Source organism: Lachnellula hyalina (assembly GCF_007821495.1).
Source record: "Lachnellula hyalina strain CBS 185.66 chromosome Unknown contig00023, whole genome shotgun sequence".
In the NCBI taxonomy this organism is placed as follows: domain Eukaryota; kingdom Fungi; phylum Ascomycota; class Leotiomycetes; order Helotiales; family Lachnaceae; genus Lachnellula; species Lachnellula hyalina.
In genome coordinates this window covers 255,908-270,842 of record NW_022157137.1, presented here as the reverse complement: position 1 = coordinate 270,842, position 14,935 = coordinate 255,908, and the positions used below count along the sequence as shown (strand labels likewise).

At 47.4% G+C, this 14,935-nt stretch overlaps 5 protein-coding genes across 5 annotated transcripts; 2 read left to right on the top strand and 3 right to left on the bottom strand.

The window, feature by feature from the left end:
• Positions 1-4,557: 4,557 nt before the first annotated feature.
• LHYA1_G002298 (uncharacterized protein) lies at positions 4,558-5,472 on the top strand (the record flags this gene model as incomplete). The annotated part of the gene is made up of 2 exons (XM_031147275.1): positions 4,558-4,941; positions 5,059-5,472. 2 exons carry the CDS (start codon positions 4,558-4,560, stop codon positions 5,470-5,472), a joined length of 798 nt encoding a protein of 265 aa, XP_031007819.1.
• A 568-nt stretch (positions 5,473-6,040) lies between these two features.
• LHYA1_G002297 (uncharacterized protein) lies at positions 6,041-7,108 on the bottom strand (the record flags this gene model as incomplete). Its single annotated transcript, XM_031147274.1, has 3 exons — positions 6,041-6,061; positions 6,116-7,027; positions 7,061-7,108. The coding sequence occupies 3 exons, from the start codon at positions 7,106-7,108 to the stop codon at positions 6,041-6,043; spliced, it is 981 nt and encodes a 326-aa protein (XP_031007810.1).
• Positions 7,109-7,273: 165 nt separating this feature from the next.
• NCF2 (Neutrophil cytosol factor) lies at positions 7,274-7,887 on the bottom strand (the record flags this gene model as incomplete). Its single annotated transcript, XM_031147273.1, has 3 exons — positions 7,274-7,615; positions 7,666-7,815; positions 7,873-7,887. The coding sequence occupies 3 exons, from the start codon at positions 7,885-7,887 to the stop codon at positions 7,274-7,276; spliced, it is 507 nt and encodes a 168-aa protein (XP_031007811.1).
• A 1,682-nt stretch (positions 7,888-9,569) lies between these two features.
• CCS1 (Superoxide dismutase copper chaperone) lies at positions 9,570-10,823 on the bottom strand (the record flags this gene model as incomplete). Its single annotated transcript, XM_031147272.1, has 5 exons — positions 9,570-9,841; positions 9,915-10,409; positions 10,463-10,540; positions 10,608-10,737; positions 10,800-10,823. 5 exons carry the CDS (start codon positions 10,821-10,823, stop codon positions 9,570-9,572), a joined length of 999 nt encoding a protein of 332 aa, XP_031007812.1.
• A 281-nt stretch (positions 10,824-11,104) lies between these two features.
• Positions 11,105-11,741, top strand: MRPL23 (54S ribosomal protein, mitochondrial; the record flags this gene model as incomplete). The annotated part of the gene is made up of 2 exons (XM_031147271.1): positions 11,105-11,125; positions 11,244-11,741. 2 exons carry the CDS (start codon positions 11,105-11,107, stop codon positions 11,739-11,741), a joined length of 519 nt encoding a protein of 172 aa, XP_031007813.1.
• Positions 11,742-14,935: the final 3,194 nt, after the last annotated feature.

Here is a 14,935-nt window from a genome sequence, read left to right as displayed (position 1 = left end):
TTGTTGAGCCTTCTGCTCAGTAAGGCCCATCGAGCTGGTGCTGCGGTTTCCGCGTCGGGGCCGACCTCTACTTCGGTCAGCTGGTGCTTGTCCTCCAGTGTATGCGTTTTGGCTCTTTTGCTGGCCGGGTACATGCTGATGATGCTGTCCGTCGGATTTTTGACCGTCTCTGTTCTGAAGACGTCTGGGGATTGTACCAAAAGGTGGTTTTCCAGTGGTACCATATCTGGTATCGGCACTATGGCCGCGATGCTCGTCCAGCAGTACATTCGACTTGTTGGGATGGGAATGTACAGAGATTAAATCGCCAACAGTCGCAAAGCGGGATGGCACTTGCTTATATGTACCCGACTCAATTGAATAGCTGGAAACCAAAGATGGATCGAGCTGCTGACTGCGGAAGTTATCGAATGGGTCTTCCTCGCTCTCAATTCCACTTTCGTGGTGTCCCATCAGGGAGTTCCTGGCTGGTCTCTGATACCGATCTCGGACAGCCTTGATGTCCCTGATGGCTTTGTCTATGATTGCCACCTGATTAGCAAATGGGTGCGAGATTTCGAACTCGTCGACAAGATCCTGGTAGCTAGTTAGCAGCGCAGTGGAGGGGGATTTGCATTGAATTTACATCTGGGCCATATTCAAGGCAAGTGCCATTTTCAAATGAGAAGAGTCTTTGGCTCTGTCTGGGACCAACGCGACTGTATTGCTTCAAAGTCTGTTAGCTTTGGGATACGACTCCCACGAGGGAGGGGAGGTGGGGGCAAAGCGTACATATGCAGCGCCTTCAGAAGGGGTTGGAGGGCGGCCTGGTACGGTCAGACCCCAGGGCTTATGCTTCTCAGCGTTGATGTTTATCATCTTTGTCATATTTCAATGCGTTCCAGAATCCTTCCTGTGTTGTAGAAGTTCGACGAGGTATGTCAAAATTGACCTTTTGTGTATGGATTCTTTGACCTTCTTTTGTGCGCGTAGATCCTTGAGACGCGACAGAGGGTAGACAGTAACTTTAAGATTGCTGTTAAGCAAGTTTTACTTAGTGGGGGTAACTGCTAACCTAATGTATGTGAATTTCTTGCTGTTTCGGCGTGGGGGTTGATAGTTCTGCCACTTCATGGCATAAAACCAAGGTGGTGTGAATTAGCACTGTAACTTCCAAGGAACTTTGGGTTTCCAAACAGAATGGACTTCTTATTGTGCTTAGAGCAACAATAGCACCCAGAACAACAATGCCATTATGTCACATCATAAATCCTTCTCGTCGACAGCCTCTCTCAAGCTTCAAGTGAATAACACAAAAGATCGCCGCAATTAGTCAACAGCAAGTATAACCGGACGTTTCCCAGTACTAAACTCCAAGAGGCCATTTCTTACAGCACAAAAGAGAACATAGGACTCTGTAAATAACATCAGGGAGCATGAGACATTGTATTGTAAACAACTAGAGTCCTCATCCCAATTTCTGCTATACGCAAACTCCCACCTCCCTACCTGCCTGTCTTCACAGCCAAAACACTTCCGAACAAGTATCTCAAGTAGGTCAGGGCCATCGAAGCCGCATGCATAACACTACATCCTAATACCTCCAAGCCCCATCCCATCCACTTCCCGCAATGCAATTCGGCGTTCCCGGCCTAGCAGTCTGTAAAGTCCACTCCCCACCCATCGAGTGGCCCATGTGACCTCTGTGGCACATGTGCAATGCACACGCGCCAGAGTACAATGCCAGAAGAGCCCCGCTGGTGGGAGATGCCGACGATGACGATGACGGTGCGAGTCTGGAGATGATGAAGGGTTTGAGGCACGTCTGGAGCAGTTGCATCTATGTGGGGACAACTATATACACGGGGAGGGGATTAGGGTAGGGTAGTGGGAGTGGAAGAGGGGTGCTGGGATTTTAAGGCGTCTTTTTATGGACACTACGGAGCGTGCTTGGATGTGTTGAGGTTGATGTGGCTGTCTGAGTGTTGGGAATGGTGATATCTAGAGTCCCTATGCAGAGAAGGCGAAGGAACGTACTCTGGAGGGGCTTGGGTGGGGAGCAGAGCGTACTGTCAGGGGGATGCTTAAAGAAAATTTTGATACAACTGAACCTTCTGTCTCGTACGGTGCATCCTTCTGATACCTTAATGACATGCCTGTTGAGCTTTATGAACGTACCATGTAAACCATGTTCTCACTCAGGCGAACAAAGCTCGCGGCCTTACAGCATTTCCCATCATCTCTGGTAATCGGCATCCCATCGAATCCCTCGTCCTCTATGGCCAAACAAAGCCGTAATCTCTAGCCGAAGGTTCCCTGATTCTCCCCAAGTCTGCCATAGCAGTATAAAATCCAAAAGAGCATAGCCATTGGTACACATAAGCTGAATGCCCTTAGTCACAGAACGACACTCTTCTCCGCCGGCCGCTTCATGTTCAAGCCCTTGTTGCTTCGACCGGAGTCAAACCTCTGGTAGTTCGGCCTTGTTACAGCTCCATTGAAAGAAATCTAGAGGTTTTCAGAGATAAGCAAGAGATATTTAAAGAAATACTTGCCAAGACTACCTTATCTGCGTATTGCCCTTTAACACTTTACGGGATAAGTAATCTATTACCCATTCTCACGTCTCGGCACCAAACAAGAGATGATACGACGTCTGAATAAAGAATTTAGTAAAAGCCTCTTTCTCGCCTCCTCGGCAAGCCCTCCCCCCCTAGAGCCTGAAGTTAGTACGTACATAATCAGGGCCCCCTGTCCTGTTAGAGTGGTAGTCCAAGCAGCCAACCAAAGAATTGGACTTTACGCAAGCCTAGATTACAGATCCTATTTTATTGATCATCTCAAGCATGAGTAATGCTACTTCTAGAAAAGTGTAAAAGTCATTAGGCCCCACGCTCCTTTACTTATGCAGCTATAAGCCACTATAGTTAGCAGCTTGAAAAATTAAAGTAATAAAGTATCGCATGTTTACTAATTCTACATTTCTAGATTTTGCTCTTATCTAAAAGCGAGGTTCTGAAGTTACAGTATTTACAAGAGCGGTAAAATGCTTAGCTTTTTGGGTTCATCATTTTGGTATGAAACTCCGTATTCACGTAATATTAGATTCTTCCTTCTTCGCTCGCTTCGTATATCTCGCTGTAATTAGCAAGTAGCTATAAGTAAAAAAAAGGCTAATAAAACATTATTCTATCTTCTACAAAAACCAATCATTACCACAGACATCTCGCAACCTCCCGATAATAATACGCCCACGCCCCAATACACTTCAACTGACGAGAGTCTTGTCCACCTAAACACGCCTTTGGCTCACTCATATCGGGACATTTTATAGTTCCCGGCCCGCTCCCGTCACTCGCGTACACGCAATTTGCTTGCTTGAAGAGTTTCATATCCCAGGATCCGTTAGGCCATGGTGGATTGTCTATGTCTTCCCCTTTTCCGGGGGCATCAACTTGAGCGGCGTAATTATTAGTGCAGAGGTCGATTCCTTTTTTGAGATTTCCTTCGAAAAACGTCCAATACAATGGCCGCCACATACCCGCAAACGAGCCTGTGTTTGTAGTTCCTGTACAATAGTGACCTCTATCCGCGCTGTAGGGGCAACAACTATAGGTGGTACCTTTCCTAATGTTTGTGCTGAAGAGATCTGGACGTTCCTGGTGGCAGTGTACTACGAAAGCAGGAGCCCGGCACAACAAGCAAACATCACGATGGAAACTATGGGGACTTATTGCTGCAAAGTATCTCGAGGGGCCTACGAACGGTCAGTTATATCTGGACAATGGAGGGAGAATGGCGTATAATTCCAGATTGTGGATGGACAAGAGATTTGGTTCGACTCTTCGCTCGGCCTTGCATCACCTCCTGCTGATAGTTTATAGTCCTCCCCAACAGAGTCGCTATACGCCTCTGCCCGGGGATTCCACAAGGACATGAACTCTCTTGCAAACCCACCAATTTTGAGCGTCTGCCCCACTGTCATGAATGCTAACCTTCCGCGTTGTCTGAAGAATACGAATTCCGGCGGAGCTTGAAATAAAGATTGAGTTTTGGATTGAAGTCAGGTGGACAGGCTGATAACGACGAAACTCTCAAACATAATTTGATTTGATTCATGAAAAGAGGATTGAGGATTCAGAAGTAGACATACTTCTCTCAACGAATGTCACGGTACGGTGATCCCTTGGAAAGAGTCGCTCGAAGCAGCTGTGTCGTGTGACTGATTTGTCATCTCGCCGACGTAGCACAGCACATCTCATATCTTCGACGACTAGGTCCCATAAGCCTCGTTATACAGTCCCGAATTTAACATATTGTTCGGTAAAAATGTGTTGTTGTTAATGACATAAAAATCGAGCCTCAATTTTAACCTTACTATGGCTTACTAAATTAGTTAGCCTCTTCGGCGAATCCCTTTATCCGAAGCCGAGCCTAGACTCTCATTATCAATATATTGATAAGAACTTCAATCAGCAAAAATCCCCGAGGCCACTAAGAACTAACACATTACATTACATTACAAGTAGCAGCCTCCGCCATCTATTCCCCCTCCACCATGCAAATCAAGCGTCCTCCATGCACATGCGCCCTCACCTCCTTACGCTCCTCCTGACAGGTCTCCCACGCGCCTCAATCGCACACACCTATACGCCCCGCATCCCAGGCGCAATACCAATACCAATCCTAGAGCACCCCACCTGCCGCAGGAACTTCACCTGCGCCGCGCCATTGCGACAAGATTTTAGCACCATAATGGCGGATATGGCGAAGGAAGCCCAAGCGGAGGTCAACAGACTAGCAGAGCCATGTGAAAAGGAGGGCGAGATCCTAGAAGGGAACCAGGCGCGGGACGCAGCTTTGAAGAAGGTCGAAGAAGCTAAAGTCGAGGAAAAGCTACCAAAGCTGAGCGCTGCGGAATTTAGGGTGTATAACAGTATGGCGGAACACATGGAGTATTTTGTGCGTATATCTATCTATCTATCGCATTGCTTTCAAATTCAAACCCAAAATGCAAAATCATAAACCGATTTCCCCTCTCAAGCAAGCAAATAACTAACTTTCAGACTTAATTCCCAGCACAACCATTTCCGACAATCCTGGACAATCCTCAAAACAGCCTGCGACACCAACCGGCGCCCCGCGAACATGTCCCTGAAAGCCTTCCTCTCAACAGGCCTCTCCTTCCTCCAGCACCTCGAAACGCACCACTCGATTGAAGAAGCGCACATATTCCCCGTGCTAGCGCGCAAGATGCCAGAATTCGAAAACGGGCGCAACGCGGCCGAGCTGCTGCGGCAGCATAAAGAAATCCACGTGGGGATGGAGAAGCTGGAGGCGTATCTGTTGAGTGTGAAGAGCGGGGAGAGGGAGTTGGAGTTGAGGGTTATGAGGGAGAGGATGGAGGCTGGGGGGTGGGGAGATGTGCTTTGGACGCATTTGGACCAGGAGGTGAAGACGCTGGGGGGCGGAGAATATGAGGAAGTATTGTGAGTTTTCCTAATTCGATTGGCTGTGGCTTGGACGTGGAGGGCTGCAGTTATTTAGGTCCCTGTGGCATGAATGATTTGATTGCTGACTTGGGGTTTTATAGGGACTATAGAAGAGATGAAGCGAATGCCTATGTAAGATGATGATGCAAGGGAACCAGGGCTTTGAGTTGGCTGAAGTTTTGCATCGGGTGACCGTAAAAGAACAAATGTCGTCTTGAAAGAAGGGGCTTTTAGATGAACATAGCTCCTGCGATTCCTCATGAAAAACGCTCTCGAGACGATATAATTAGAAGTACAGACGAATCAAAAGACAGAATGCGTAAAGGATGTATTCTCCTTCAGACTACATCGCAGACCTTCACTATATTATGCAGTACCAAAGACTTTTGACTAAATAGACACCCCAACACATACATAGTCATCAAGACGTACGCATGGTGTATTATATATACTTATCAGAAATAACTCGACTCCAAATCCCTTCTAAATATGCATGCTTAGATCGCTCGCTGGTATATATTCTGATGCAAAGATCTTGTCTAAAGAAATATGTCGTTAAATGTCATAAATCAAACCTCTTGTACCCAAACCTGTCATGCGGTTAGTAAATCACTTTCCAAACGAAGAAAAGGGGGATTACTCACTTCCATCTTCCCCATATCCAAACGTTCCTTTTTCGCATTCGCCTTCACGCTCATAACGACCATATCCAAATCATCCTGATCTCCCAGCGTAATCATATCTCCATCCGGCATATCGTCATCACGGACCTTGATCTTGAAACGTTTCCTTAGCCCAAACTTCTCCCTTATCTTATCCGCGAGATCCGGAAACTCTACAGCGACGCCAATCATAATGTACCGGACGTCTTCTGCGTGGACCTTGACGCGGATCTTGCGCACGTCAGGTTTCCTCGATTGGCCACGGCCCGAAGAAGATGCAGCACGTGATCTAGGAGGTGGCCGGTTATTTGAAACCATTTCGAAATCATTCTCGTCGAAGGAACCGTCATCGTAGTCGCTGGCATATTCCTCTTCCTCCTCGATATACCGAGGTTGTTGGCGCCGTGCGCCGTTTTGCCGACTGCTGCGGGAGTTTCGGTACATGTCGTAAAGCTCGCCGGGGTATTCATCCTCTTCTTCGTCGTTAGATCTCCGTCGTTGCATCGGCCGAGATCCATCTCGAGAGGAGTATTGCCTGACTGGCGGCCCTCTTGGTTCTGATGCCGTTCGTGAAGTGCCTCGTCGTTGTGGTTGTGGTGGTGACCTGCCATCATCCCGGATCTCATACCGTTCATTCGGACGAGCTTTCTCGATATTGAGCTTGGCGGGCATTGGCTTAGGTCCATTCCGAACAGACATTCCTCGTGACATTTGTCCTGAACCCGAACTACTTGACTTCTCAGACTCAGGAGGCGGCGTTGGCGGGAAGACATTCCGACCAATTGGAGGTTCTGATTGTTGTCGTTTACTTGAAAGACCAGGTTTGACGAGATTCGAGGCGGCATATGAGATAGTATCGGCTGGACGATCATCTTTGATTTCTAATTTGCCAGCCTAGTACTATTAGCATGATCCCATGTATCTTACGGGAAACTCACATTCTTGATTTCGGATCCGTGAAACCAGTAAAGGCATTTGATCGGTCCGACGCTGCCACCAAACGTGCTTTACCCAAGTAATCTTTTGTTTTCAAGTTCTTGACCTTAGCTTGATTCGGTCGATATACAACACCAACGGGTATTGAGAAAACAGTGTAGCCCTAGAATAATTAGCTAGATCCTCAAGGCCTGGACTCGGGGTTCATGCCTCCGCTTCCTCCCTGATGGCCTCATCTATAACGTTATGATCCTCGACTACCTTTTCCTTGACGGCAAAAGAGAAATCTTGCATTCCAGCCTCCTTTTGTTGGAGATATATATAACATAGACCACGGTTGAAAAGAACCTCGCAAGAATATAGCTTGAACATAAGACCCAGTTGAGCATAGTCGATCATGTTGTTTCCTCTCAGGTATAGTAGTGTGTCGTTGAAATTCGCCAGTGCCTCCTCGAAATCGCCAACTAGGAAATTTGAAACACCTTGCTGAAAATATGCTACGGCCAGGTATTGATCTAAACGTACGGCTCGTTGGTAGCATTCGACCTAAAGATAATTAAAACTCTATTCGGGTGGAGGGGAGGTGCTATACTAACCGCTTTCTCGTGCTCTCCCAACGTAGCGTGAATCACACCACAGTTGAAGAGAATCTTGGAAGTGTCTGAGATGCCATCAAACTCCTTCAGCGCATCGTCGAATTCATTATTATCGTAGTGGCCAAGTGCTGCCACCCAGGTCTCGATTTCCTATTCCAAAGCATAAGCTTCCAGCTCACCAAGTGGCTCTTCGTTTCCAAAACTCACCTGTTTCAAAGACATTTCGAAAAGTCAATGCCGGTTCTTCCAGAATCAGCCCTTCTGTTGTTGTTCAATCACTGGTCGCCTCTTCAGCGACCAGCCGTTGTTTGATGTGGAAATCGAGATGCGGAATTATCCAAAGTCTTGCCAGAGTATCTGTAGTGTTCTGTTTATGCCGCCCAAATGTTGACCCCTCTATATTCTCCGAGTCTTCGACGCCCAGTATTTGTATCCTTCCTCGATGTCTTAAAGCGGGTGGTCGGTCGATACGCGTGGATTATGGCGGGGTTCCGTTACTATTACTTTTAGTTCGTTGTAGTGAGATTATATGGGTCGCTGCCAGAATCGTATAGTTTCCCGGAGAAAGAAGGAGTGTGTTGATGATCGTCAGTGCGATCCCGAAGAACTGGTAAAGGATCGAAAAGGAAAGGAGATGTGCCACCGAGGGGATGGTAGAATGTAAGTACGATAAAAGTGCGCCGACTAGCAGCGGCTTGCGGTGAAAGAAGAGATGCGTGCGTGGTGGTAGGTGGCTGGGCTGGATAGGGATGGGACGGAAGAAGTGAGCGCGTAACACAATGTCGAATTGGAAGCGGGGGCCCAAGCTGGAGTGGGTACTTTATGCGGGTGAACAATGCGAACTATTGGAGCTCTCTCTGCTTTTACGAGTATACAGTGCGTACTTCTTTTTCCGAACAATGCAGATATTCCAGAAACTGCCCAGCGTCGGCGTCCGGGAAATAGTGATAAATGTGATGTGATAAATGGAGAAGTGTGATGAGAGCCTTGAAGTCCCAAGACCTACCTACTGTACAAGTAGAAGCAAGGCTGGAGGTTGGGGTTGAGCGCTGCTTGAAGGAGGACTTTCTTTCTACATATTCAGGGTCGTCGTTGTCCAAGCCACCAACGAACTCCTGCAACAGAAACAGCTTCTGGTAATAAGATCCCAAATACGATCCCAGCATGCCACATGTGAGGCCTGACGAGTCTTGAATTATTATCTACAGATCCTCCAAAGCGGCGAGTGTTCCAAAATCTCTCTCTGCCTGCCGATTGGTTCGCTGGCAATGCGCTTCTGTCAGAGAGGCGTTGCAGAGCGCGTAAAGCTTTGGACGTGCACAAATCATATCACGAACGTACAAAAGTGTCTCCCATAAACTCGGTCAATTTCATGGTCTTCCTATGAACGTCAATAGTTTGAACTCTCCTTCTATTTGTTTTTATTGCCAACAACAATGATCCCATGACTGCAGTGAGGTGGCACGTTTTCAGCCACCACGAGTTATCACCAACCATTCGTTCAAGCTCTTACTCGTTACAGTTCTCCTGAGGCTACGAGTCGACCCAGAAGAGGATTGAAGATCATTCTTGAGACCGATATTACAAACATCCATCTACAAGATCTACAAATGAGCCCACCAGTGAAGCCCATGGGCATGTCAAACCCGTGGCGGACGTGTGCGCAGGACTCTTGGCAGTATCAGAGAAGGCTGACGAGGCTGTACGAAACTCGCTTGTGCCTCAACGACGTTTGGGAATCCCCTATTGTCCCCAAATGTTATCGTGGGCCAAATTTCTCAAGTCTTCTCGTACAGTACAGTATTGAACTACGCACACTCACACCCACCGCCGGCTGGCTGCATGATGCAGTATCGATCGACAAAACAGGGTCATGCATGGCTTATTTCGTCTCAACCTTGGCTCTATCTCCAAGGAGCGCCGTCTGGGCATTCTGCGAGTGGGCCTGTGAAGAACGGAGAATGCTTCTTGGTCTCATGTTTGGCAACTCTATTGATCTCTTTCAACTTTTCAAGGCACGCATGATCCAGAACAAGCAATTCGGAGGATCCACTCACAGGGATTCGAGACATCTGCCGGGAACGCATGAAAGCTTGACGTTTGACATTTACCATTGTGAGATTAGACTCGAAAGCTCGGTCATCTTGATGCTTCTTCCAGATTTCTTCTTTGGTGTCTTTGATGCAGTTATCAGATTACGAAGGACTCTTGATAGTCCATTTATCGTCCGATATATGATCATAGCATACCCTTCCGTACTTCATCCTTCCTCTCTTCCCATAACGTCTTCCCTGAACACGAGCAGACCGTTTTGTCGTTATCCCAAACGCCAGCACTTCTTGCAATCACACCTACCAATGTATCCTCATCGTTCTTCTCAAACTTGCCTTCCCCTTCATGCTGCTTCGACACCACCAAACCCCTTCCAATCATCTCCCATATCTCAATCGGCTTGTCAATGAAGACACTGCCCATCCCATTCTTGCCCACCGTCACAGTCCCCAAGAAACCGCGAGGCTTCAGAGCGCCCTCTTTGGGATCGGTCCATATTCCACGAGTTGAAACAACCCCTCGAGAAATATCCCCCGTCTCCCTAATCGTAGCCCAATACTTCCCCGGCGACAGACCACGAATCGTAAGATCAATCAGCGTTAACTTGGGAGAGACCTGAACCATTCGCGCCAGACCCCGAACTGGATCTGATACTGTATCTGCATGCGTCTCGAGAATGCAGACCGCAGCACCTTTAGAAGAGTTGTAAATAATGAACCACATGACGTGATGCTGTGCAACTTACTGTTCGAACCTCCTGAACCTCTTAGAATGGCATCTCGCCCCGTAGCCTGAATAGCAGCAACTATTGCAGAGGGTGCCGCTGAACTGTAAATTAGTCCCGTATGCTATGCGGGTAGTGAAGTCCAACGGGGGTGAATCGGACGAACCTGTTCCTTCTATCGTAATGAGTTGGTCTTTCAAGTTCGCTTCCACTTTTTGGATTCCGCTGAGCTGGTGCAATGATCCCGAAATGTCTTTCACACAGCTTTCGCAAGACATTGGCACCGCAAAAAGCGTCTGTTTGAATGTCAATGTGTGCACACGTGACATATCTCCCCAGCCGGAAGCGTGGAACTGACCTGGAAAGGGGTTGTGATGGCCATATTTATCTAGGTCAACGAGATATTAAGAGTATTTCTTTATGAATAATCCAACCGCAGCGTTGTAAAGAAATAACGGGATTGTAGTTGTTTTGTTCAAAGTTGGGGCCGGTCCAGTGCTTTGAAATCGCCTCGGCTGAACTTCGCAAAATCCCGACCTTCAAGAAACGCTTGGCATCAAAAGTCTACAACCTCACCTCAACACCACGAAATAGCCAAGTTCAGCACTCCGCCTTCCTTTACTTCGATAATCATCTCAATCGGCCCCAGGGCCAATCAGGAAGATGTCTCAAACCATTGGCTTGGTACCTACCTCCCTCTTCCCCAATGCCCCTTCCCTATTCCATTCCAGACATATACTAACGCAAACCTCCCTCCCCCAGACAAAACTTGCCTACTCACGAACATGGCACCACATCTCAGCCCAGCACCCCCCACCACGCCCTCACAACCATCCGGCCTCTACCCTCCGCCAACTCCCCCCAACTGACCGCGCCCCCACTAGGCCGTCTCGCATCCCGCATCGCGACTCTGCTCATGGGAAAACACAAACCTATCTTCGATCCCTCGACCGACTGCGGCGACTATGTCGTCGTTACCAACTGCCATTACCTGCACACGACGGGCAAGAAGCGGTGGCAGAAACTATACTACAGACATAACACCCGGCCGGGTAGTCTGCAGAAGATTAGTATGGATGAGTTGATGAGCAAGCTGGGGGGCGCTGAGGTGCTCAGGAAGGCGGTCAGTGGCATGTTGCCGAAGAATCGGTTGAGGGATGATAGGCTGGCGCGTTTGAAGGCTTTTGAGGGGGATGCGCATCCGTATAAGGATAATATTGTGAAGTTTAATGGGAGGTCGCAGGTTGCGAGGTGGCCTGTGGCGGAGGTTGCGGGGAAGACGCCGGAGGCCAGGTTATAGGATAGAGATGGAGAAGAGGGGAGGATGTGTATTATATGGGCGATTGAGCTGGCGTGTATGATGCATTGTATAGTTGTATACTATGGAGTTGGGTCATGGGATTGGCCAACCATGTTATTTCTCTCCCAGCAAACCAAATATTGAGATATACAAGGAGGTTCTCCTAGCGGACTCTAGCGGAGTGCGCTGAAATTGGGTATTAGTATCTAAGTAGACTATGCACGTGGATCTGTTATTTGGTTTTGTTATTTTGCTTTCTCATCTCTAGTCCCTGTGCCTTTCTGCTTTCTATTCGGGCTTCAAACAAAAGCCTTGAATTGATGATCCATTTGCACAACTATGGAAGGTCATGGTCTCATATATCCAAGCATGTCTGTCGCTCCCTGTTGTTCTAAATTGGGACATGAATGTAAAGCTGCTCATATTTTGCAGTTTTTTTTGATATTGTTCCAAGAGAATAAAGGTAACGGCCTATCATGTATAATAGTGTACTTCCTGCCCTTCTATCCAACCAACAGCGAGGCGTTAGTCTACTCTAACCCGTCGTCATTCTGTTGTTCTTCCTCGGAATATATACTCCCTAACCCAAATGCGTTCAATATAAGACATAAGATACAGCACAATACGACTGGCCAGAAAGGAAGGCCTATCCATATCTTCTGCCGGGTTTTCCTAGCCCATTCCATGCCCAACTGGTACAATTTCGGTCGGACTAAACTGTACAGAATGCTTCCAAGCAAGCGTACAGCACTGATAGCATAGTTTAGACGGTCGATGTAGTTCTTACTTACCAATTCTGTAGCTACCGAGCGGCAAAGGTCCGGGAATCCAGTCCCCGCAGTCATAATTAGTACTCCCAGGAGGGCCACTAGCTTACTTGGGGTCCACGCAACAAAACTAGCTCCGAAGATCAAGAACAAGAGAGAAAATAGGCCAAGGACAATGTCTATGGATCGGCTTTTGAGGCGCAAGCCGAATTTTCCATCTCTTTGTAATACCATCTTGATTGGGGGTATTATAAGCAGCACGGCGACGTTGAAGAGGGAAGTCCCGAAAGAGAGCCACCAGGTAGCCTCGGATAGTGTCCAAGACAGCCGTTTCGAGAAGAATTGCGTCGAGAAATGGATTGCCTGACTTATCATTGGTGTAGTTACAGATGACAGAACAAGGCAAAGAACAGGAAACTTGATAGATATTGTGAACGCAGATTTCAACATACGGAACTTTGTGTGGACCATGATTGAAATATTGGTCAAGATCGAGGTCGAGGTTGGCAAGATGGGCGTAGGTGAGGGCGAGGGCGATAAGGTATGTGGAGGTAGTGAAGAATTTGAAGATGAAGAAAGCATCGTGGGGGAGGGAGAAATGTCCGATGACTTCGAAGATACCGAAGAGGGCCTTGTAATGTGTGAGGCGCGTGACGGCAACGTCGAACTTATACCAACTTCATTTTGGCCAACGGTTGATTTCGTGGTGGACTTGGCTATCAAGGTTATGATATAGGCTGCACAAAGAGGCACGGCTATTATCGTTATGACTCCTATCAAATAAGAGTGCCAGGGTCCCCATCGAGCCTGCTTCATCAGCAAAGATGCACAGACATTTCCTACGAACAGACCAAGGAGGCGACCGCTACTGAAGAACAAGAATTGTTTCGAGCTTCACACATTATCAGTATAGTAAACTCTTCCCGAAGAAAAGGTCGAAGGAAACTTGGAGCATTGCACCGTGGTCCGCGGAGTGGTAAAATTCTTGGATTAGTGATGACTTACTTGCTTGTTACAGTCGAAACATCAATCAGGGATGAATAGAGCATATTCATAAAGACTTCCTCTCCGCCACCAAAGATTTGAGTTATAGATGAAAGCAAAACTAGATCGAGGTTATTGTCCCCCCAGAACCAGCAAACAAGTGCAATCCAGATTTGGGACAGTATTATACCGAATACAGAAAGTCCAAAAACCACACTTCGGCCGATTCTAGTTTGATGTCAGCTGCTAGTGCTGCAAAAACATTTCTACACTGGAGAGAAAACAATGTAGATAATTGAGGGAGGTACCTTTCCGCAAAATGGCCGTAGATGCATGTCAACGGAATACCTATTGCATGCAAGTCAGCACAAGGTTTAGCTTGGCTACTGTCACCAACATATGTTTGTAACATACCAACAATCGCATCTAAGAGCAGCATACGACTCGATAGTATCGTCAAGTCCTGCTGCACTTTATTGTTCTTGCAAAGATGCTCGTCAATATCATCAAGACTACCTGTGAACTCGGGGTCCCGTTCATAGTATTGGCGGCAAATTATGCTTTCAAGTATTCTGATTTGCGGTGCAGTAATTAAAGCAGTCCCAATCATGAAGGTAAAGCATAGAAGAGTTACGAGGCCGGTGACACTTCGTATCCCCAGCGACTGAACACTGTCTGCGCAGACTCGTGTTTCGGGAATGCGAACGGTCTCATGGGGTAAAAGCGCGGAAAGCTCTGAAATGTGCTGTTCTTCGTTTTCGGACATTTGAGCCCTTTTATCGAGGTTGTTGTTGAGTGATCTTGGTGTAGTTTTTACTGTGGAGAAGTGGTCGGCTAAAAATAGGAGGTTTGAGTGGGGGGTTCGCAAGGTCAAGTACAATCAGGAATCAGGAGACGAAGATATAGGAAAGTATTATAGCCAAGAGAGTATACCTGTTCTCGGTCAGTATTGGAAATGGATGACGCACGGGGAGAGCCTTACAGCCCTGCGTTGTTGGCATGCCTCAGATTCTCACCTGCATGGAATTGTCGCCGACTGGGCGCCTCTTTCATTGCCTCATTACTAGCTTTGCCACCCGCCACGTGTCAAGGCAGAAGTGTTTATGGAAAGTAGCAGCCGCATTGTATCTACCAGACTTTGAGCCTTAAACAATGATGCTTGTTTGTTTCCGTTAGTATTAACATGTCACAAGCACATGCTAAGAAGGCGGGTATCTTTCAGGTCATCCCCTGAATTTAAGCAACCTTTGATGGATAAATCGCTTCGTTTGCGGTCTTGTTAGGGCATATGGAATAATAGGCATACAAATGCTATAGAATGTTGGTCCAATATCACAGGAGCGAAAGTTGCCTGTCTTCTCTGAAATATCCAAACACCACACTTCAATGGTTCTATACTGCGGATGTCTCTAGAGCTACTCCACCATCTGGGGAGAAGCACAG